The sequence below is a fragment of the Mustela erminea genome, chromosome 10 (assembly GCF_009829155.1).
Source record: "Mustela erminea isolate mMusErm1 chromosome 10, mMusErm1.Pri, whole genome shotgun sequence".
Lineage (NCBI taxonomy): Eukaryota > Metazoa > Chordata > Mammalia > Carnivora > Mustelidae > Mustela > Mustela erminea.
Window position 1 is genome coordinate 100,645,522 of NC_045623.1, and position 24,992 is coordinate 100,670,513.

General features: G+C 46.0%; 1 protein-coding gene across 1 annotated transcript; it reads right to left on the reverse strand.

The window, feature by feature from the left end:
- Positions 1-562: 562 nt before the first annotated feature.
- AADACL3 (arylacetamide deacetylase like 3) lies at positions 563-12,344 on the reverse strand. Its single transcript, XM_032303561.1, has 6 exons — positions 12,285-12,344; positions 10,790-10,956; positions 9,990-10,187; positions 6,841-7,057; positions 5,233-5,296; positions 563-3,506 (listed from the first exon to the last, which is right to left on the reverse strand). Exons 3-6 carry the CDS (start codon positions 10,155-10,157, stop codon positions 2,735-2,737), a joined length of 1,221 nt encoding a protein of 406 aa, XP_032159452.1. The 5' UTR covers positions 10,158-10,187; positions 10,790-10,956; positions 12,285-12,344; the 3' UTR covers positions 563-2,734.
- Between the last annotated feature and the right edge of the window lie 12,648 nt (positions 12,345-24,992).

Consider the following 24,992-nt stretch of genomic DNA (forward strand, 5'->3'; position numbering starts at 1 on the left):
ATGGGCAAAAAGTTACTTGGCTCCATCAACCTGACTCAGATCAAACAGCAGCTGACACCTAGGTGGATGGCAAATGACTCAAATAAGGTCATGTGGCTCAGTCGTGTCTTTTAATTCTAAATGATGGAAAAGGAAAGGGCTAATGGGCCATGGGACATGGCAGAAAGGGGGTGTTGTCAGGTGGGTCAGAGGTTCAATGCACAGCACCTGACCAACTATGTGGTCTTGAGCCTGACTGGAAAGAGATGGGAAATGAGCATTGTTATTAACAACTCTGGGCCTCTGTTTCCTCATCTGTAAAATGGGTTTAAGAATACCTACTTTGTAGAATTCATGTGATGAACAAATGAGTGTGTTGTGGGGGGGGGGAAGTGCATAGCTGGTGGATTAAATAAAAATATGCAGATCATGACCTGCTGAATGAGGAGACATGAGGCACCCACATGGGATAGGCAGACAGCTCCTTCCGCATCCCAGCTCCCACCCTGGGGAAGTGGAGACCCGGGGTCATTTCAATACGCTCACACGGAGGTAATAAACTCATGAGATTTATTGCTCACAGATCCCAGAAACGTATTGGGGGTGTGTAATGAAATGAGGGAAGGGCAGTTCTCTGTCTCAGGTCTCAAGCAAACAGGAGAGAGAGCAGGGTAGCAAGTACCAGCTTCTGATAAGGTGGTTGAGGCAAAGGTCAATTACATCTTGTGGGCTTTTAAAAAGGTGCCCTGCGAAAAGTGAAGTGGGAACTTATGGCTGGAAATCCTAGGCTTGAGGTTCTTATCTGCATGTCCATGGGTGTGAGCAGGATTGCCAGGCTGCAAATTGCCTGGGTAGCAACTTGAAAGAGCTCTTTTCTCATCAGAGGGGGATGGAAATTTAAATCCAGAGGCTCTTCCAGTCCTGAAAATGCAACCAACACATCTCCTCTGGGCATGGTCCTCCAGTTGCTCCCACACTCCTCACCACCCCACAGTAGAAAAGCTAACCTCCTAAGTTCCCACACGGTCAGCTCAGTCCCACTTACCTATGTCTAGAGGCAGGGTGAAACAATGAAGACCACACTCCAGGAGAGGAGCCTACCCAGACTCAACTGAGAGACCTAGTCTAGAAGAGACCATGCTCCTCAGATCTCATCCTGCCCAACAGCTGAGTGGTCACCAGACCAGTCCCTTTCAGTGAATGGTTCCTATCTTTCCAACAAAGACACCTGCTGGTCTTCTGCTGTGAATGGATCCAGAAGCCACGAAGTGGGATTCCTCTCTGCCCCATGTTTCAGAATAAACATTCAACGAAAGCAAGTCAAGGACATGCATGGGGGCCTCTGTGAAGTAGACTTGGATCTTGGCCTATAAAAGCTGTTAGCCAACCAGGAGCAGAGCTTCCTGAAGACCAGGTAGGACCACCCTGGGAATCTGGGCCTCTCTTTCATGGAAATGTCCTCAGGACAGGTGGTCAACTGACCTAGTGGTCCTTGACATCTCTTGTCCCTTCCAAATACTCTGATTCAGGGTTCATTTAGCTTCTGTAGTAGTGTAAGCATTGATGTCCACCAACAGAGTAAGCATTGATATCTACAGTAGAGTAGTAAGCGTTGATTAGAGGAAAGTACTCCCTCCCTCCCTCACGCTCAGTCCAAGCCCCCAGTGGAACGGATCCCACCCTCCACCCCAAGGTTGACATGGAACGTAGTCCTGGTTGGTCAAAGCGTTCCACTCTCTAGGTTGTGGCAACTAGACACACTACTCAGCAAGCCCACAGAGCCATTGAGCTACAGTGTGGTTTCTGCTGGGATGGCTGAGAATGAGGCACGGGACTCTGGAGAGTGTGAATATGGAGCTGCTCAGGGCCACCATATGCAGAGCGGAAGGGGCCATCCATGCAGCAGAGCACAGAATGGAAGAAAGAAGAGAAGGCAACTCACCAGCTTGTTTGAGTTCCTGGATCAAACGATACCTGATTTATCCCTAGAATTCATAGCTATCAATACATTGTTTCTCTGATTTAGGCAAATTTGAGCTGATTCTGTGTCTTACAACGGAAACAGTTCTTGCAAAAACACATCTTCAGCCCCCTTTGGCCCCTTGACTCCAAGAGCTCCAGAGCTCCCCCATCAGGTGGCTCTGGGCTGTCTTCATCTGCCAGAGGTTCCAACCACTACTACGCAAAACCTATCCTGTCCTAACTCTTCCAGTCTAAAGAGTTGAAACTCTGAGTTCAGAGGCAGAGGAACAGAGGGGGAAACATCACTGTGTACCCAAAGGAGAAGGACAACAGGTTCTCCACCTCCACCCAGAAGTCTGGAACATCAGAACCACATCCTTTGAGCTAGATTTGAGAGCCCATGGGATTGCACAGGATGTGTCCCTCTTTCGTTCCAAGGCCAGCCAAGTGGACACTCCGGCTACCCACAGCCTAGACCAGCCTGAACTCTCCCTCAGGGAAGCCAGAGGCACCCTTCACATGATCATTCACTCTCAGATGACTGCTGCAGATCATCAGCTCATGTTTTCCCAATGGTGAACAGGAACAGAGCGCCACCCTCCCCCCAAACCTGTCTCTCCTACTGCTCTCCCTCCAGACATCAGAAGCATGCATTCTACATTTCTGGAACCTGAAGCAAGAAGGACATGGCAACCTCGACCCAGCCCCACTCAACATCACCTCCATCACAACAGAGAGCCCTGCTGGGGAACCAGATAGTGGTGGAATGCATTAGTCTTGGAAGGAAAAATGGTCACAACCCCTTTAGAAAATGAACCATGGCGTCCAGAATCCTTGTAGAGCAGGGAAAGTGCAAACAGCCCATATCTAAGGTACTAAGCACTCCATGGAAACCATCCTCCATGTGGTGCCAAGTCACTGGGACCCCCAGGTCCTCCAGCCGCTTCTTATACAACAGCGAGTCATCCCGGAGAAGGTCAAACTCACAGCTCACAATGAACGTTTCGGGGAGCTGGGACACGACTTCATCTTCTGCAATCAGGGGTGAGTTCATGAAATCCAGCGCGAGGCTTGTCTCCAGATAGGCAGCCTCATTCAAGGGCACAGAGGTTGGCTGGTAGGTTCCCTTCTTAAACCTCTCTGGGATATTTTCTGTACCCAACCACTTTCTATATTTTTCCCAGAATTCAGCAGGCAAATGGGCACCTTTTAGGACAGTGCTTTTCCAGGAGGGGTTGATGTCCAGGAAAGTGCTCCAACAGTAGAAGGCAAAGTCTTGGCTGGCCATGGGGACATTCTTGTTCTGTTGATGGGAGGGGAACTGGAAGTGCACAGCCTGGAGACTGGCGTAGATCAGCATCTGAGCACGGATCTTGGGGAGATCTGGACAGCCCAGAAACCTTTGACAGATAGCTGTTGCCATCCCCCCTCCCACACTGTCCCCACAGAGCACGACCCGACCTGGGTCCACGCCGTACATGTTCAGGGACTTTAGGAAGTGGGTCGTAGCTGCAGTGCAGTCTCTTAGCGCCACAGGGAACTTATGGTGGGGCAACTTGCGGTATCTAGAAAAGAATCAAGGAACACGGTTTACACCCAGCTCCCTAGCAAAACCAAACCTGTGTCTAGCATCCTTTAGGCCAAATTTCTTCCATTACGTTCTCTTTCTGAAGCCCGAGCAGGTGAAGTGAAGGTATGTGGCTTGAAAGACGTGATGGACATGCAGTCCACCGTGTCTGGCGTATCGGCTCAGTGAGTGGTGGCTGCTATTCCCTCTGTCTCAGTGCCCCTTTGGTGGACAGACAATGACCACAAGAGCCCTCATCAATTTATCAATTACCAACACAAACCCCATCTTTCTGTACCAACCTGCTGGTGCATCCTTGACTCACACTTGTCCCCTCATCTTATATTCCTTTATGAGCATCTCCAGATTTGCCTGGGTTTCTATTCTAAGGAATCCTGCCAAGCTCACAGGTTTTGTGGGAGGATCTTGTAGCTGTAAATACCGCCTGAGACCAGCAGTTAACCTGTGGGTCTCCTCCAGGTCAGCCGTGTCCACTCTGGGCCATTCCTGGCCTGCAGGTGAGCCACACGAGTCCCTGGTCTCCATGCTCAGGTTGCTGTCATGCAAGCACACCTGCCCAGCATGCTAGACTTCCCCATTTTTCAAGAGATTCCAGAAATCTGGGTGTTCTGAGAAATGTTACCACTTCAAACGTTAAAAATATACAACTCTTCTATGGGATCAACGAATTTTTGCCATGCATTTCCATTCCGATGCCTCCTATTTTTAAGCTGTCCTGAGTTCAGGCTAGGACAGCAATGTTTCAACTCTAAAACCTTATCTTCCTTGGATTCATAAACTAATTTTCTTGTAGAGAGTTGCTGGTATTATAGACCGGCGATGTCTTTGTTCAGCATGACCAGAGCTCTAAGGAGTATCGTGGCCAACGGCTGAATCGAGAATTCCCCAAGGCAGAATAGATCTCACAGTTGAGAATTATAAAATGACTGGTTTCTCTGGATTCCCCTTTCTTCATCCAGGACCGATTTTTCACTCTCAGTCAACCAGTTGTGCTGCACGGAAGCCGGGGAATTTTTTCTTGCTAAGACCCCAGCAAATGGCATTTCTTTATGGCTCGTGCATTTAAACAAAGCTGCAGGAAAGATTAGTCAGGAGAAACCACGGCGCTCCCGTGGGATGTTGTGTCAGGCGGTGGGGGCGGGAGGTCTCGCCTGCCCCATGTCCATCAAGCCCTCTTTGAGGTTCCAGACTAGGAGGTCGACTCTCCAAGATCAGGTAGGAGAGAGTGGCTTTTTAATCCTTCTCAGTTCCTGTGACAGATCTCACCCGGGTGAACCCCTCCCCCCCCCACTTCGGGAGTGCTTGGGAATGCCATGGCGATGTCTGCCCTCATCTGGTTTACCACGTGGGGCACCGTGGCATTGCATGGAAGGAGGTGCTGAGTGTCTGGAACATGCCGGGCTCTTCGGCCCAGTGAAGCACTTTCCACCCAACGGGGCTCATGTGCACAAAGCCCTGCACCTGATCTGCTCGACAAAGACCCCTCCCCACACAGCTTCCAGGTGACAGCCTGCACGGATGCCGGAGGGCCGCCCGCAGGAAGGAGTGCCGCTCTCTGCCTCTCTCTCTCTGTCTCCTTCGTTTCCTCCGCTCAGGGTTGCTCACAGCCCATCCCGTGCCCCAGTGTCCTGGAATCCCAGCATCTTTTGTCTCCCTGCCTCCCACGCCACCACCCAGCACCACCTCCACATTCCCGTGCTCACCCAACTGCGAGAACCACTGAGTCACTTTCCTTGGACAAACGACAGCATATGGCATAGTGGGTTCCTAGAAAATAAAAGGTTTTTAACATTCACTAGGACGGTTAGTGGCTTCCGTTGGCAGCCCTCACCACAGGCTGCCCCTTCCCTCTGACAACCACCATGGACAGAGAGTTGGGGTTGATCCTAATGGGACTTTGCAGACTTTCTTCCAACTGCGGAGAAGCCTTCCTCCTCCGCTTGCTAGAATTTCTCCTTGGACGTCCTGTCTGAACAACTTCCTCTAAGATCCCCTCTTTCCCCGTGGATTCTGCAACTCATTCAAAACATCTGAGATGCTGGGGCACCTGGGTGGCTCAGTGGGTTAAAGCCTCTGCCAGGGTCCTGGGATCGAGCCCCGCATCGGGCTCTCTGCTCAGCGGGGAGCCTGCTTCCCTTCCTCTCTCTCTCTGCCTACTTGTAATCTCTGTCTGTCAAATAAGTAGATAAAATCTTTTTTAAAAAAAAGTTTTAAAAAAATGGGCACAATGATAACAACAGGGCTGTGCGGGGGTTAATGAGATGACGCGCATGAAGGGTCTTTACAGTGCCTGCCGTGTAAATATTAATTACTAATAATATTATTTAATACCCATTGACTGTTAATGCCATTCATTACACAGACGGAACCCAAACCACGGCTCCAGAAATCCCTTATTTTCTCGAGGCTACCACTGTGGGCTTCTGTCTTTCCACAGTTTAGAAGGCAGGGCTGAAACCAAATAAAATTGTTTTTCCCCTTAAATTCTTGGGGCACCTGTGTGGGGGAGGTTAAGATAATAAAACTGTCTCAATTTTGAGGTTTTTTCCTCTTATTAATTCTCCTCAAATTTTTGATTCTCCTGTCTGTACCGGAATTTGTCTCAGGAAATATCTGGCCCGAAACAAAAGGTTGTGTCTCTGGGTTTTTTGTTTGTTTGTTTGTTTTTTCACTTTTTAAAAAACTCCTTATTTCCAACTAAATAGAGGTGGTAGTTGTAGAACATTGTTAGTGTAGTAAATGCCACTGAATCGTACAGTTGAAAGCAGCTAATTTGGGGAGCCTGGATGGCTCAGTGGGTTAAGCATCTGCCTTTGGCTCAGATCACGATCCCAGGGTCCTGGGATCAAGTCCTGAATCAGGATCCCCGCTGAGCAGGGAGTCTGCTTGTCACTCTGCCTCTGCCCTTCCCCCTCCCCTGCTTGTGCTCTATCAAATAAATTAATAAGATCTTAACAATTAAAGTGGGTAATTTTATGTTGTGTGAATTTCATGTATATACATATATATACATAGATTATACAAATAAATACATAAATATGTATGTGTGTGTATGTGTGTATATATATTTCCCCCTCCCATATTTGGGTCTCCTCACTTCCAGAAAGAGATCCAAACATTCCATATCTTTGCTGCCAGCCCGATCTGGGCCCCACTACCTCTCTGGCCGTGCTCTGTCCTGTAGCAGCTTACACACTGGACTCCAGGACAGTGATGGGAGATCCCCGTCTTGCTGGAAGGCAGGTGCCCCCCCCCCACTCTGCTCTGAGGCTTTCCCACTACAGATGGGGTTCTGAGCGAAGGACTCTTACTTAGGCTCCCCATGACTGCCCCACCGCCGTGGTAGAACACGATGCCAGGCCTGAGGGCGCAGGAGGACACCTTGGGCTGGTATAGCTTCACAGGGATCGTCCCGTAGTAGAGATCTGTGACCATGACATCTGGATCCTCCTTGAGTGGCACTAGATCATGCACGAAACGGACAAACTGAGGCATAGAGCAGATTCTCAGTTTCTCAAAAATCATCCCCTGTTGGTGAGAGAAGAGGAAATGAGGTGGGAAGGGTTTCCGCTCACACAGTGGAGTCCTGCCACTGCCCGTGGCCCCCAGCAGGGTGGCTCGAGGGCAGGCTGAGTCACAGTCCTGCTCCACCGCATGTGCCCCCATGACCCTGCCGTAGATCCAGCCCACCTCGGTCCACCCACACTGCCCCTTCCTCCTCTCTCCCCAGGCACCTGATACCCAGCCTCATAAACCAGGCTTCTGGCCACCCCATGAGGTCCCTCTAACCCAGAACACTCACCCCCCGTTGCCTGGACATGACCTCTCATCCCAAAGATGCCGTCCCAGACCAGCCTAGCCAACATGGCCATTCCAAACATTAGTTGCTATTAGGACCTGATAATGACATTGTGGTTATGTTTTTTAAAAGGTGGGGGGTAAAGATACAAATTTAGTGATCCAAAGGGGCACCTACACCCTGATGTTTATAACAGCAATGTCCACAATAGCCAAACTGTAGGAAGAGCCCAGATGTCCACTGACAGGTGAATGGATAAAGAAGATGTGGCCCATACACACAATGGAATACTATGCAGCCATCAAAAAATGAAATCTTGCCATTTGCAACCACATGGCAACCACAACTAGAGGGTATTATGCTGAGCAAAATAAGTCTGTCTGAGAATTCTCAAACGATCTCACTCACATGCAAAATTTAAGAAACAAAACAGAAGATCATAGGGAAAGGGAGAAAAAAAAAAAAAAGACGAAATCAGAGAGGAAGACAAACCATAAGAGACTCTTAATCATAGGAAACAAACTGAGGGTTGCTGGTGAGGGGGGATGGGGTAACAGGGTAACATTAAGCAGGGCACTGGGTACGATATAAGACTGATGAATCATGGACCTCTATCTCTGAAATTGATAATACCACTATATGGCCAATAATCGAACTTACATTTTTAAAAGGATACAAAGTAAAATAATAAAACAAAAATAAATAAAAGGTCAGGGGTTCTTGTCTTTTAGAGATACCTACTGAAGCTTTTTGGATAAATATAATACCCAAGATCTGCTTCCTAGGAAACAGGAAGTGGGAAAAGTTAGGGTCACGGGTGCAACCAGGTTGGCCGGGAGTCGGCTGTCAGGGCCGGGGGGCTGGGGTGAGGGACCATCTTTATGGTATTCTGTCTCCTATGTCTGGGAGTCAGCATAACAAGCCATAAAAGTAAACAAAGTGGGCTCTTCCCCGGGCACCCTCTTTCGAGCGGCTCTGCCCCAAGGTCCTTTTGGCTTTCAGTGATGCCTGTGGACCTTGAGACAGAACATTTCCAACACATAAAGTAAAATACATGGGATTACCAAGGAAACCAATTTCTTTTCAATTATAGTTATCAAAACAGGGAGGTGCATGGGCCAAGTAATAATGCACGTGTTTTCTTATTAGCACACCAAGTAGCAAGACCTACTGGCTGGATTAACACTATCATAACTTCAGAGAAACAAGGCCCGCACACAGGTTTTTGCAATGTCTGCAAGAAATGTCATCTGCTCTGAAAACAGCTGGCATGCGCCTTGGTGACAAACCCCGGGTTCTGCTGTCACAACTGTGGTTTGTCCTCTTCATTCCTAATGGAAGGAAATATCACTTTTCCTTTAGAGGCGAGGGGAAATGGAGTGGTTTTCCCTTCCCCCAAATTCAGGGACTCTGCCTTCTGTCGCCGTTGCAGATTCAGGGAACCCCGGACTTAGAAGCCCTGTGGTTCCCTCCTGCCCTGTTCCACTTTCTTCGTATCACTTGTCACTGCGTAAATCAATTAATTTCTAGTGAATTTGCTTGTTTCTCACTGTCTCCCCATGGACATTTCCGTGACAGTTTGAGCATCCTGAAGGCAGACGCTCTCTGGGAATTCCTTTCTCTCTCCCATCAGTGATCCCAGAGCTAGGAACTGGTGGGTGACATACAAGAGTCACAAGACACCTCTTCGTAGAAAAAAAAAAAAACAAATCAGCAAATAGCAGTAAGGCTAATACTTAACAAGGGTTTCCTCTGCCCCAGGCATCATCAGCCGCACTCAGGATGGCTTACCTCCTGAGAGCCCATGCTCCAAAGTCTAGACTGTTATTCCCCCTCTTTTGCAGATGAGGAAAAGGAGTCACCATATTTGGGAACCAGGACTACCAGACTGTGAGAGTCAAGGGCAGGAAAGACACAGGAGAAATCACTGGGTTTTGTGAAAGCTGAACTTGAAGGTAGGAAACCTTCAGCCTGAGGGTGCTTCTCCAGGACGGATCCCTCATGAGAACAGGTGTTTGCAATTAACTTTCCATTATGTAAGAGACTCAACACTTTTGTGTGTTTAATTCATCATCCCTCTGGAAAAGCACCACCGATCCGCATGCACAACCTGGTCTCCCCGTGACCCATTTATACCTGTTTTATTAAACTCACACACCAGGAATAACGAGCAAAATCTGATTATATTCCATAAATAGTTTTCCATCTCTCAAAAGTAACAAAATATACCTCTAAAGTCACATTCTGTAGTTTTGCTAATTTACTAAATTAGCACTAATTTACTAATTGGCCGCATATCTCTTTATTGTTGGCTGCTGCTACCTAACAGGTAGGTAGTGATGGGGGCTCATTCCTCACTTCACAGCATCACGCCGTGCGCCGTGAAGAAATTAGGTTGGAAGGCAGGAAAGCGGGACTAGAGCAGGGCTTTATCCCCCCCATTAACGGAGGATGTAAGTCATTTTATCATTTCGTGGCTACGAGCCCACTGCTGCTTGAGCAACACCAGGAAGGGGTTGGGAACCTCATGACTAATATGTTACGTATTAGCCTCCACGCCTGTGATAGTAGCATTAATGCAACCACAATCTTCCGAAGGGTGTTTTCCCAACTCCCTCCTGCAGCCTCCAGAAGACAGGACAAAGAAAACACACCACTCACCCATGTCACCAACAGCTCGAAAATACAGTGCAGGACCCGCAGTTTCATGGGGTGGCCGATGGCGGCAGGGATTTCTGCAGTGAGGAAATGTTTGCAGACAACCCACAGCCCAACCCCCATGGAGAACACGCAGGCCGCCTGGAGGAGAAGCAGGACCGGGACTGCCATCGTGCTGTTTTCAACACGGAAGAGAGAGTGCTGTTTCAACACAGAAGAAAGAGAGGAGGCTGTGCTCCGGGCGGGCCACTCAGGACAGGGTTTGGAGCCAGTCACCCTCCTCCACTTATATACCACACCCTGCCCTCCCCATCTCCCCATCTCCCCAGCACTGGCCAGGTCAGGTGAGTCACAGACTCAGGTGAGGACGCAGTTCTAGGACAGCGCCCATGCACAGGAGAAAGAGGTTCATGCAGCCAGCCTCAGCTAGAAATGAGGGCTCCAAACTTCCAGCTTATATCCTGGGGCACTGCTACTAGAAATGGCCCTGGAGACGTCCCCATGGGCATCACAAACACCATTTCCTCCCACTGCGCTTGGGACAACCCCCCAGTTCCACTCTGGCCACACTCACCATTCCTTAGTCTGCCAAGGAGGCCCCAGGGCCTTTGCACTTGCTATTCTCTGTGCAACCTTGTTCCCCCAGACAATGACTGAGCTCAACCCCTCCCCTACTGCAGGTCTCTTCAAATGTTACCTTCTGAGTGAGGCTGTGCCAGGCCACCTTATTTTAAAGTATAACTCCCCACCAGGATCCCTATGCTCATCCCAGCCCTACACCCCTACCCCTGACACTTGCTTACTTTGTCTTCTTGGCCTTTATTATCACTGGAAAGACCACACACTTTACTTATTTTTTTATTGTCTGTGACATGTCACCTCTGTGAGCACTGAATTTTTGGTTTGTTCCTTGTTTTATCCTCAGAGGCTAAGACCAGGGTCTGGTACTTCACAGGGGCTCAGCAAATGTCTGTTGAATGAAGGAACGAATGAATAGATGAGCTTTGTCCTTTTCATCAAAAAGCAGGAAACATTGAGCTTACCTGCCTTTTCAGGTAAGGTCAGAGATTGATGTCAGTGTTCAAAATCTTCCCTAATGACAAAGTCTCACATCTGGGGTAAGAATGATGATGTCTGTCATCTCTCCCACCTTCCCTGCGGTGGTGCCAGAACAGCGGTCCTCAACAGGGAGAATCCACCCCCGGGAGATCTCTAGCAACACCTAGAGGAAATCTTTTGTTGTCACAACCCGGCGAGGAGTGGGGGCTGGGACTGGTGTCTCAAGGGCAGGTGTCAGCAATGTTGCTCAAGGTCCTGCAAGGCACACAAGGCCCCCACAATGAGAAGGTACCTGGTCCAACAGGTCAAGAGTGCCCACGATGAAAGCCCTGCATTAGTAAGACTTGGATTTGAATCCAGGCTCTGCCCAAGCCAGTGTTCTCATCATGAACGAGCTACTTACATTTGCTGAAACTCAGCTCCCAAGATTGTAAGATTGGGATGATAATAATCTTCCCTCCATGTAGTTTCAGGGTGTGGCTCTTTGAGCCCAATGAAGTAGAACATATGTATTGGCTTTTGGGGTTTTTTAATTTATTTATTGTATAAATAAATATATGTATATTGTATAAATAAATAATATATATTATAAATAAGTATTATAAAATAAATATTATATTAGAAACAAATATTATTGTATAAATAAATATTATATTATTGTATAAATATTACATTATATAAACAAATATAAATAAATAATATTATGTAAATAGACAAATAAATTGCTGATGGGGAGTTTTTTTATTTACTTATTGCTTAGATAGATACATTTTTAATTTATTTATTTTAATATATTTATTTAATTTTAATATAATTTTATATTCTACTATAATTTATATTTTAATATTAATATTTATTTATTTTAATTTTTTATTGCATAAATATATAAATATATTATATTAAAATTTATATAAATAAATATTTTAAAATAAATATTGTATGACTAAATAAATATCATATAAATACATATATAATATTATATAAATATGATATGTAATAAATATTATGTATAAATAAATATTTATTTATTGTATAAATAAATATTATAGTATATATATTTATATACACATATATAAAAATATATAATTTATTTATTGGCTCATTGGTTTTTTTTCCTTTATGGACTCTTGGGAATTTGTGTGTTGATGCCCATTATCTATTTTGCTATTTTTGTCATCTTGCGATGACCTAAAAGATACTTGTCGTGATCATGTTCTGACAGATGGGGACAACACTCACCGTGGCGAGCACTGAGTCATGTGTAGAATTGCTGAGTCACTCTGCTTTACTCCTAGAACTAACAGAACACTGCATGTCAATTACACTTCAACGAAACACTTTTAAAAATATTTTTAAGGACTTTTTTCTATTGTCCTTTCAACTTGGTTAGTGCTGTTTTTCCGTGTTGATGTTTATCATTTTTATGCAGTGAACTCTCTCACCCATTCTCACATCATGCTTAAAAAGATCCTTTCTATGGTACGTGAAAGCCGACGGCAATGATTTTGAACATGAAGAATTTCTGGGTCAAAATTTAAATATCTGAATTTCACCCAAGAAATGGAAAGCACAGACTGATTATTAGGAGAGGGATTGGAGTCTGTCACCACTGAGGTTTACAAACACCTACGCTGGAAATCATGCAGAAGCGCAGGGAGAATGAGGGAACGCATGTGTATAAACACCAAACCATTTTTTATTTCCTGGACAGATTAGGATCTGTAATGGTACCTCTTCTAACAAACAGCCCCTGTATCTCAGATTTTAAGGGAATAAAAACCTATTTCCCTCTCCCAACACAGACATTTGCATGTTTGGTAAAGAACCACAGCACTTGGCGACTATGGGATCCATGCTTCTCTCCATCTGATGCGCTTTCATCCCCTGGGACCTGTACCCATTCTCTGATGGTCTCTGACAGGACCATCCTCTGTACCTTGCCAGGAGCCTGACAAACCGTTCCCTCCTGGAGGAACCCATGGGCTAGGCCAGGAAATACATCCCACTGGCCAGAACGCATTCACATGGCTTCACCCAAATGCATGGGACCCTGGGGAAGGCACATCTTCTGCCCGCACAGGATGAAAATGAAAATGAAATGGAGTTTGGTGAATTCACAGGATCCTTCTGCCATGTAACGTTTTGTCCCCCAAGCAAGAGGAGATTTAATACAGGGAATATGGAAACTGCTGGGAGGGTGGAGGGAGCAAGAGTCAAGGGAGGGCAGGCTTTCAAGGAAAAGGGACCTGCAGATGTCACAGGGAACCAAAGCTACTGGCTGATCTCTGTGTCTCAGCAGAGGACACCTGGAAGTGTGGGCGAAATGTGGAACCTTTCCATCTGCTGGTGCTTACGAGCCCGTGCTCTGGGGCTGCCAGAGAAGGATGACTCCTGCTTCTAGCTGCCTTCCAAAGCTCATAGGGCTGATCCTCCTGGGCCAGCTGGAGCACTGTGGGCAGGAGAGCCTAGGAAATGCCATTGTCCTGCATCGGGTCCCCGGAAACAGGAGAGAGTTTAGAATGACGAGGGGGGTGCCAAGTGCCAGCATCTGACCCCTGAAATAAACACTAGGGTGATTGTGACGTTCAGACCCCTTGAAGCCCAACCACGGACTGCCGAGGAGCCCCCGGGCCGAGGTCAGGTCTCCCTATTCTGTACCCTTGCAGTGTTGGTGCTCCTCTGTGCCCCTTGGGGGATTGCCAGCAGTCTTTTCCTTCGTGTGTTCTGCTGCAATGCTATTTGGCACAGAATTACACATTTACTGTGCAAGTCGCCTGTATCAGTTTGCTGGGGGCTGCCCTAACCCAGGACCTCAGGCTGGGGGACTTAGCTAACAGAAGTGTATAGTCTCGCAGTTCTGGGTGTTGGAAGTTCAAGATGTCTGCAGAGCAGGTTTGTTCTGCGGGCTGTGCAGGAAGGGTCTGTTCCGGGCTCCTTTCGTTGGCTTTTGGAAGGCTGTCATCTCCCTGTGTCTCCACATCATCTTCCCCTACTCACATCTCTGTGGCCAGAGCTTCCCCTTTTGGTGAGGACACCAGGCATCTTGCATTGGGGCCCACTCTGATGACCTCAGTTCAGGGATCTCTGCAAAGTTTTGTGGAGATCATTTTGCAATATCTACGCATACATATACTGAATCATTATGTAATACACCTAAAACTAATGCGATGCTGTATATCCATTATATCTCAATTAAAAATATATACTTGCCTGCGTGTGGCACGTTGTTGGCCCTTTAGGGGGCAGGCTTGTCTCTGTCTCTGTCTCTCCCTTCCTTCTGCCTCCCGACTTCCGTCTGCCCACATCTGGGCCCATTTTACTTTGCCTTCCTTGCACATGCTTTCGCAGTAGGCTCTCACAAATCCTCTGTGAAAAGAGCTGTTTTCCAGCTTCCAAGTGAATAAAGGGAGAAGGTATGAAAAAAATGACTAGGAAAATCTTCCTTAGTACAGATTCTGCTTTCAGAACTGGCTCCGTAAATGGATACCAGGGATGCCTTGGCCTCTTTCCCCACCTCTCACCGTGTGGAAGGGCTCCGAATCCCTTAGGAAAATCCATGCCAGCTGCAAAGGGTAGAGGGGAAGGCAGTGAGGGTGGAGGGGTTGGGGGGTGGGGTAGGGGAGGTGGTGCACCTTTTAAGGGGGAAATGAGCTGAAATTTTTTCCCCTGAAATCACATTCCTGGGCTAAAACTCCCAGGTGGAAGTCCCTGGAGCCAACCTGAATCCCTGGCCAAGGGTTTTGAAAGACATGGTTGGGGGGAGGCCGACCTAAAGGTCTGCTGGGGCGGGAGGGCCAGCTGACACGGAGGTTGCAAAAGTTCCATCAGGCCAATGTAGGCAAATCTGAGAGGCGACACTCAGGTATGACTGTGCAGGGAGCCAGCTGGAAGTCCCAACCCCCCACCCCAGACCGTGGACCACACATGAACTTAAACTTGGACCAGACTCCCGCAGGGCTGGCTCCTCCCCGACATGGCACAGTATGGCGCTGAATTTGGAAAAACGCATCTCTATGTATGATTCTTGTTTGCAACATCAAAAAGTGCATTCATGCATTCATAAATGTTCAGGGTGCTCGCTCTCCAAGCAGCTATCTGGGGAAAGCCTTCCTGGCAGAGATGGGGCGCTTCCTGAGGAAGCCCCTTGGGAAAGGAAGGGACCCCACATCCTGTTTCAGGAGCTCCTCCTGCCTCAAGGACAGGTACACAAGCTTTGAGTTGCTAGGGGCTAAGTCAACTTTCCAAACTCTGAAGTAACCAATTCTGGCTGAATTTTCACAATAACTTTGTTAATAATCCATATTAAGGTCATGATGGCTTAGGGCTAGACAGAATGGCAGACAGGCGGTCACACAGGAATGTTCCACTCTTTCCTGATCACTCATGGCTGGTGGCTGATTCTCAGTTGAAAACAAGGATTCTTCATCTTTTTGTGCAGCAGACCTGCCTTTCAGAATATTTTTAGTACTTTTTTTGGTAAAAGCAATGTTTTTAAATAACAGACGAAGTTTTACCAAGAAAATTAATTATAATAAAATGGAGTTGTAGAGATGGTTTTTCCTTTTTTTTTTTTTTTTAAAGATTTTATTTATTTGACAGACAGAGATCACAAGTAGGCAGAGAGGCAGGCAGAGAGAGAGGAAGGGAAGCAGGCTCTCTGCTCAGTGGGGAGCGTGCTTCTCCCTCTCTCTCTGCCTGCCTGTCTGTCTACTTGTGATTTCTCTTTCTGCCAAATAAATAAAAATAAAAAATCTTTAAAAAAAAGAATTGTATTAAATTCATCTTTAAAAAAAATTAAGTAGCATGATCTAGTGGCAGATCTAGGAATTCCACATTTCGAAATAATAATGAACATAAGAGATGATTTGTAATATTTGCCACAAAAGAGATATATGAAAACATTTGTGATTTCTATCAGTGATAAAGTCCCCTGTACAAGCAATATTACTGTGGTTTGTGGTCCACATTTATCCACCCCCCAAAAATCTAAATTTCAATGAGAGGTTCATGAAAATAACAATACGATTTCTTTCCCCAGTCAAGTTCGTGACTCCTTGACTGTTAGTCATTGAGCCCCTGTTTGAAGGTACAATAGTTCTGTTGCAAATATTTGAACAGCAAAATAAACGTTTAGTGTTTTCCAAAGATGAGAGACCATGTTAGTTCTTCTGCCTTCGGAGGAAGGAAGTTTTCCCACTGGGTACTAGGTAGATACAATCCGCTCCCCTCTGTAGCCACAAGCTGGTTAGGATCTTGACAGGTTTGGATTCTAATAATTGATTGTAGATTTGAAAGTCGATAAAGCAAAGCCATCTTGCGAAACAGAACAGCCACTCCGTGCTGTTTCCTATTACAGCTGTATGCATCCAGAACAGATGAGAGCTCTTCAACGGGCCGCTTCTCATGTCCTCCAAGTACAACTGGAGTTGTACTTAAAGTACAAAAAGAAGTGTGGGAAGCAACAGGGAGCCTCTCAGACTCTCATATGATGCTGCTCACTTGGCACAGCTGCTCTAGAAGACGATTGGGACGCGTCCACGAATTCTGAACACATGCGTGCCCTCCGAGCCAGCGGTTCTACTCCGAGGGATGGAGCCAGCCGAAGTTGAAAATGTGTGCGAAAAGATATGGACAGAAATGGTTATGGTGGCACTACTCACCATAGCTAAAAACTGGACATGATCCAGACGCCCATCAAAAGCAGAAGGGATGAACACACGATCATTGGCTCACACGATGGGGAATGAGAGCGCAAAATGGGTCAACAAGCTAGGAGGACATATAGCAACAGAGATGAATCTTGCCGATGCTGAGCGACAGGGGCTGGGTGTGAACGAGAACAGTTGTGAGTCCATTCTGCAACGTTCAAAAGCAGGCAAAATGAATCCCGGCTATGACATGGTGACAGGACGAGGCCGGGGAGAGGCTTCTGGGACACCAAAATGCATTTGTTGATCTGGGTAATGGTTGCCTGAATCGAGTCGGTGTGGAAACTCATCGAGCTCTAAGCTTGTAATTTGTGCACTTTTCTCAAGATTTATTTTCTTTCAGTCACAATTTTTTTTTTTTTCCCAAAAAGACCAAGTTGAAAAAAGCCAGACGTGTAAGGTTCTATATTGGACACTTCCATTCATATGAAATAACCAGAACGACCAAGTTCATAGGGACAGAAAGAAAATGAGCCGTTGCCAAGGACTGGAGGGGGAACAGAATGGAAATGATGCCTTAATGTACAGGGTATCCTTTGGGGGGTGATGAAAATGTTCTGGAACTAAACAGTAGTGATTGTTGCCCATTCCTGCAAGTGCACTGAATGCCACTGAATATGAAAATGTTTAATGTTTTATGTTATGCATATTTTACCACAATAGAAGAGAGGGATCTGAGGAATGTGTTATTTCCACCTCCTAAAGATAAGAAAACTGAAGCTGGGAGCAGATAAATATCTCGCCCAAAGTTGGGCAGTGAATCTACAGGGTCAGAATTCACCTAGGGTTGGCTGACTTCAATGTCTTTCTCCTTCCCCTAGGGAAGTGTGACTGAGAGGGTCATGAGCACATGAATTACCTGGGAATCTGCTTAAACATGCAAATTCTGATTCAGTAGATTTGCAAGGGACTCCAGATTATGCATTGTTTTTTTTTTAATCCAATTAGCCAACATATACTACATCATTAGTTTCTGATGTAGATGTGTTCAAGGATTCATCAGTTACGTATAATACCCAGTGCTCATGATGTCACGTGCCCTCCTTAAAGCCCAGTCCCCAGCTAACCCATCCCCCTGTCCACCTCCTTTCCCGCAATCCTCAGCTTATTTCCCACAGTCAAGAATTCCTCATGGTTTGCCTCCGTCTCTGTTTCTTCCCATTCAGTTTTCCCTCCCTTCCCCTATGATCCTCTGTGTTATTTCTTACGTTCCATATATGAGTGAAACTGTATGATAATTGTCTTCCTCTGACTTATTTCTCTTAGCATAATACCCTCTAGTTCCAATCATGTCGATGTAAATGGTGGATATTCATCCTTTCTGATGGCTGAGTAATATTCCATTGTATATATGAACCACATCTTTATCCATTCATGTCAATGGACACCTGGGCTCTTTCCATAGTTTAGCTATTGTGGACACTGCTGCTATAAACATTGGGGTACAGGTGTCTCTTTGAATCACTTTCCCTTTGTATCTTTGGGGTAAATACTCAGTAGTGGAAATGCCGGGTCACAGAGGTTCCTTCTTGAGGAACCTCCGCACTGTTTTCCAGAGTGGCTGCCCCAGATTGCATTCCCACCAACAGTGTAAGAGGGTTCCCCTTTCTCCACATCCTCGCCAACATTTGTTGTTTCCTATTTTGTTAATTTTAGCCATTCTGACCTGTGTGATGTAGTATCTCATTGTGCAGATCATGCATTTCTAACAAGCTTCTGGGCAACGATGGCGCTGCTGGCCCGGGGACCACTGTTTGAGAAGCAGGGCTCTAACTGAGCTGTTTACAATAACAATTTCTCCTTTATCTTCTGGATTGTTGTCCACAGAGGCTGCGAGGAGGTGGGACCCATTGGTTTCTTCTTCCATCAGCAGCAACTGTCTGCCTGTGCCCCTTCCAACCAGAGCAGGAGAAATTTACTTGCCATCATAAAATGTGAGCTTCCATTTTTGGCTTTGGTGAAGGGGAGAACCATTCACAGATTCATTACAAAACCAGCAGCAGCATTCCTAATCTTCTCAGCATAAGGAAGGAAGCCCACTAATGTCACAGTGTTGATGGCTCTGTGAAAGCCACTTTTAATGTGGCACCAGGCCACTGGTACCCCTTGGTCCTCCATCCTCTTCTTATACATTAGGGTATCATCTTGAAGGACATCATGCTTGGGGCTCACAAGACAAGCTCCTGGGGTAGAGTGGATGATGTCATCACCAGCAACAAGAGGCAAACGTTTTAGGTTATAGATCTCTCTGCTCACCAGATGGGCTTCCTCCCTAAAAGTCATGAGCATGCCACATCTGGATTGACAAGCCAAGTCATCTTAAGTTGGTCGCTCATTGGTAACACCCAATATGGCCCCAAGCTTGCTCTGCATGTTCTCTCCCAAAGAATGCAGATGAAATTCACAGCTTCTCAGCAAATTAATGGGTGAGTTGCTGCTGTGACCAGATTTAGCTGCTCCTGTGCTCTCCTGCTCTGCTGAAGAATATATGTTGGTTCCTGCCACCCTGCATCTGTTGGAACCCCTCTGGTCTTCCTAACCACACCAACAGAGGGGAAGACAGATGTGGCACAGAGAGAGGACATATGAATATTTCACTACTCAGGATAGAGTAGCTATAAAGTTTCTACCTTCTGGCACCTTATTCTTTGTGAGCTAACTTTCCCTTTGCTTCTTGCTATGTTTTAAAAATGGATTTGAACCTTGTGATTAAGCCATCTTAATTTGGTCTGTGAGCCTTTCTGTTCAGAGACCTTCAGAATTCCTTGCTTGGTAGTATTTAGGTTTACTTTTGCACCAGGGTAATTTCTCAAAGCACACATGGGTGGCCTTGAGCAAAACTGTGGGTTAGAAACTTGCCTACGACTTTTTGCTTTCTTTTTTATGCTTGTATAACTGCCCCAAAGTCGCCTGGATTCTCTCCATCAAGATCTGCTGCTTACTCAGGTGATAAAAATTTCTTTCCTCCATACACTGTCTTATTTACCAAAATTTGTCTGTCTTCTGTATCATTCTGTCATCTTAGTACTATTATTTCTAATCTGAGGTTGCAGAATCAATCTTCAAAACATGTCCTTCTTAGAAATTTAAACCTGTAATTGGGTTTTGATTACAAGGATGGTTCAACATTCGCAAATCAATCAATGTGACAGAACAAATTAATAAGAGAAGAGAGAAGAACCACATGGTCCTCTCAATTGATGCAGAAAAAGCATTTGACAAAATCCAGCATCCGTTCCTGATTAAAACGCTTCAAAGTATAGGGATAGAGGGAATATTCCTGAACTTCATCAAATCTATCTATGAAAGACCCACAGCAAATATCATCCTCAATGGGAAAAAGCTTGCAGCCTTCCCGTTGAGATCAGGAACACGACAAGGATGCCCACTCTCACCACTCTTGTTCAACATAGTATTAGAAGTCCTAGCAACAGCAATCAGTCAACAAAGAGAAATAAAAGGTATCCAAATTGATTACAAATTAAATAAGTTTACAAGTTTACTTTGGAGTACGCTGCCACCAAGTGGCCCAGCGGCATCTATCCTTTCCATTCATGAAGGAGTGAAAAGAGGGAGATGACAGAGTTCCTAAGGGTAGAGCACAGAGGCCCTTGGCCAGTTAGGAATTAGGATGGTTGTGGAGAAAGCAGTTGCAATGAAAAACTAAAGGCAAGAACCAAAGACTTAAACAGAAAAGAAATTTGATCTTCCATAAACAGAAATGGAGATGAGTTCTGCTAACTCTGCCTTTTCTCAGAGACATCGGTCGCTGATGAAGATTTGGTGATTATAAACCATGCTTTAGGGGCCTCTGGAACTAGTCTGGTTTCAGGGAGAGGCTGAGTAGGTAGACCTCCTATCTGGACTTTAACCAGACAGCTATGGTTTTCTCTGTTTTATACATCAGGGTTTCATATTCATTTTCATTTAATAAGAAGGTCCTATAACTTAAAAAAAGAAGAGGGATTGTTTTTATGTTCCAAATCCCTCTCAGAAGTTGTCATTCCATATATGCCATTATTATAATTTTTTTCAATTTGGAACAGCTTTATTTTTTTACTATGTTAATTCAATTAATTAACATACAATGTATCCTTGGTTTCAGAGGTGCAGTCCTGTGATTCACCCGTCTTCTTTAACACCCCGCCCTCATTACATCACATGCTTTCCTTAATGTCCATCACTCAATTACCCCATTCCACCGTCCCTTCCCCTCCAGCAACCCTCAGTTCGTTTCCTCTGATTAAGAGTATCTCATGGCTTGTCTCCCTCTCTGGTTTCATCTTGTTTTATTTTTTTCCTCTCTTCTCTGATGATCCTCTGTTTTGTTTCTTAAACCGTATTACAATTTTTAACACTGTAAATAATAGCTTATGCTTATTGACTCATCTCTATGGTGGGTGGTCTGCTAGACAGGGAGGAGGGGAGGACACTTGTTTGGAGATGGGGGAGCCTCCTTAGTGAAGGAGAAGACAGAGAGGACCCCTACCAACAACAGGAAAGTGCTAGAACAATGAGCTAAGAGTAAGTGCCAGCACCACAGGAGGTCCTGTCCACCTTCATCTGAATAAATAGAGAGAGAGACTCTTGCATAACTCAGACTTCCCTGGTACTTGTTTGGTTTCAGTAGCATAATCAAAATAAGGATCCTGGTAAACTCAAGGGCAAGTCCAAGTTTAGGAAAACATCGTGATGATGATATTGGGATTGACTCTGACACTGAACTGAGCACAAACAACATGCTGGGCATTGCTCCTGGTTCTTCACATACATAACCTCATCTAACCCCCATGTCAACTTGATATGGTAAGTACTATCATTACCTCTATTATGAAGATGAAAAAGTTGAGCCCCAAAGAGGTTAAGTGACTTGGCCAAGGTTGCAGAGAAGGAAACAATGCAACCAAGATTGCAAAGCCAGGCAACCTATCTCCAGAGTTTGAGCTGGACACTGGAACTGATGAGGGCTTGCCCAAGAGCACCCCATATAAACCAACTATCCCTCTCATCCTACCCCCTGCATCCCTACTTCTCGCCAGTCAGTGCTCACCTGTCCCCTAGCCATCTGCCCACAGCCTGATCTGATGGGATAGCCCCTGCCCAGAGCCAGGAGCGGAAGACCCCCACCAAGAAAGGCAGGCATGGCACTGAGGCCCCTTCTTTGTTGCCTCATGAGCCAGGAGTCTTCTTTCCTGCTCACCATCATTGCTCCCACCCCAAGAGCCACTCTTCAAAGCCTTGCAAATCTTTCATAGGTGTGGTTTATCTGCACCTGCATGCTCTCTCTGCTCTACCTTCCAAGGGCTAAGTCCTTTTTGTTTCTTTTGGTGGACCTAGCTTCCAACCCCCGGTTTCTCCGTCCTTGGCCCTCATGGCTCCCTTCACTGTGGGGAGACAAGCAACAAAGCTAAGGTCCCACAGGTGTGAGCAACAGATGGTGGTTGGATGGGTGTGCATGGCTGCCACGTGAACATGTCAGGAAGCAGCTTCCACTGGAGATCCATGAACTCCCGCGTCCAGCCCCTGGTCCATATGGTTCTCTGATCCCTGCCTCAGCTGAGCCTTCTAGATTTGTCTACTTGTCTGCTCGGCCTCCAGGGCACATGTTCTACCTCCCCCTGTCCCAGCTGACCTCCCAGAACTGATCCCTCTCCATGCGACTGGTCATCTCCTCCCTGTCTGATTTCGCCTTCATCTGAAACACCTTCCCCCAAATCAGCCACCTGTTATCTTGGCTCATGTTTTGTCTGGCTGAATCCAGAGTGCCAGGCTTCTCTGCCTTCAGCTGGACCTGTGCTGGTCAGGTCCCCTTGTGAAATCCATTAGGTCATAATATAATGTTGAGGGAAAGGGAGACAAAGGCCTTGGGGTTTGTTTTTTTCTTTTTTTAAAGTTCAATTTTATTTTTTCAGTGTTCCAAGATTCATTGCTTATACCCCACACCCAGTGCTCCATGCAATATGTGCCCTCCTGAATACTCACCACCAGACTCACCTAATCCCCACCCCTCCCCCTTCCAAACCCCTCAGTTTGTTTCTCAGAGTCCACAGTCTCTCATGCTTTGTCTCCACCTCCGATTTCCTCCAATTCCCTTTTCCTTTCCTTCTCCTAATGTCCTCCGTGTTATTCCTTATGCTCCACAAATAAGTGAAACCATGTGATAATTGACTCTCTCTGCTTGACTTATTTCACTCAGCATAATCTCCTCCAGTCCCGTCCATGTTGCTACAAAAGTTGGGTATTAACCCTTTCTGATGGAGGCATCGTACTCCATAGTGTATATGGACCACATCTTCCTTATCCATTTGTCTGTTCAAGGGCATCTCGGTTCTTTCCACAGTTTGGCAACTGTGGCCATTGCTATTATGAACATTGGGGTACAGATGGCCCTTCTTTTCACTCCATCTGTATCTTTAGGGTAAATACCTAGTAATGCAATTGCAGGGTCCTAGAGTAGCTCTAGGTTCAATTTCTTAAGGAATCTCCATACTGTTTTCCAAAGTGGCTGCACCAACTTGCATTCTCACCAACAGTGTAAGAGGGTTTCCCTTTCTTCACATCCTCTCCAACACAGCCCTACAAAAGGTTGACAAAAAAAAAAAAAGAAAGAAAGAAAGAAAGAAAAGAAAAGAAAAAGAAAAAAGACTCAATGACCAAAAAAGAAAGTGAGACTCAGGGAGAGAAACTACCTTCCCCAAGATCACATATCAAGAGACTACTCTAGATCTTCCCCCTTTATAACACTTCTCATCCTAAATTAGACTCCCAGAACCATCCATCTACTTCCCATGATGGAGTAGTGATTAGGGCCAACAAATTGCACGTTTCTGGCTCAGACTTAACAAAGGAGTCTTTCTTCAAAATGCACAAGGATGGAGAAACATCAGGAAAACCACTTGCTTTGCACTAAAGAAGAAAAGTAACTGGCATCAAGTCAGAGCAAAGGGACAGTGGCAATGTGCACCCCAAATCTCTAGATGAGCCCCAAGTGAGCTAGTCAAATCTGAAGAGAAAATGACAGTGTCTAATTTCATGAAGTGGCAGGTTTGAGGAAAAAAAATATCTTCATGGAACTAGGTGTTGTCAAGGAAGACAAGTCCATACTTGACAAAGGATTTGTAGTTAGGGGGCACCTGGGTAGCTAAGGTGGTTAAGCGTCCAGCTTTGGCTCAGGTCATGATCTCAGGGTCCTGGAATCAAGTTCTGTATCAGTCTCCCTGCTCCGTGGGAAGCCTGCTTCTCCCTCTCCCTCTGTTACTCTCTAGCTCTTTCTCTCAAATAAATAAAAAAATTATTAAAAAAAAAAAAAAAGGATTTGTAGTTAGGTCAAGTGCAGCCATCGACTGCAAACTAAAACCATTGCCATGTAGTCCATGGCACATGATGTCTAGTCAAGGAGACCCCTCCAGGTACTCAGATGTCCAACTCCAAACCTTGAGATTTTATTCCCGACTTTATTCCCTTGCTTCTGCGTGAGCTCATAACCCATTTCTGACCACCCAGCGCCTCACCTCCAATGCACTCGGGTGTCTTCATGTTTTCTTTTTCCATTCATTCAACAACTAATTGTGGAAGCCACTCTCCTCCAGGCCCAGGGACACATGACGACTTTCATGGATCCTACTCCACCTTCCTTCATTCCTAGTCTACAGCAAAGCCAAATGGCTGACCCAGAATTTGCCCTTGACTCAGGCCCCTTGCAGCACAGACCTCGCAAACTGGGAGACCTGTATTCAACTCCCACTCCTTCCCGAAGCCGTGTGGTTTCACCTAAACCTGTTACACCTTCATCTCAGTTACTCCGTCCACAAAGGAAGCAATTAAATGTACCTCCAAGAGTGTCTAGATGAATTAAATAGATTTATTTGTGGAAACTGCCATCGAGGGCACTCTGCACAGACAAGTTACCTTTCCCAGGATTTCTTGAGCACCTGCCATGTGCCTGGTGGGAACTAGGCTCGACGCTCCCAGGTGTGACAGAGGTGATGCTCAAGGATACAGAGCACCAGGAAGGCCCGTGGTGATGGTAACTTTTGATTTTTGCAGGTGGAAAGGCTGCCACTGGATCCTATTGTCACTAACGTTTTACAGAAATGAGCTGTGGCTGGGATTGGATACAGGAGCTTAAACGGTTATTCTGCAAACAGGTCCTTGCTCAGAGGTGACTCGATGCACGGGAAACTCGCCATTGTGGATATATATCTACTGTGGCCCTTCCACATGGCTTCCCATCTCACTC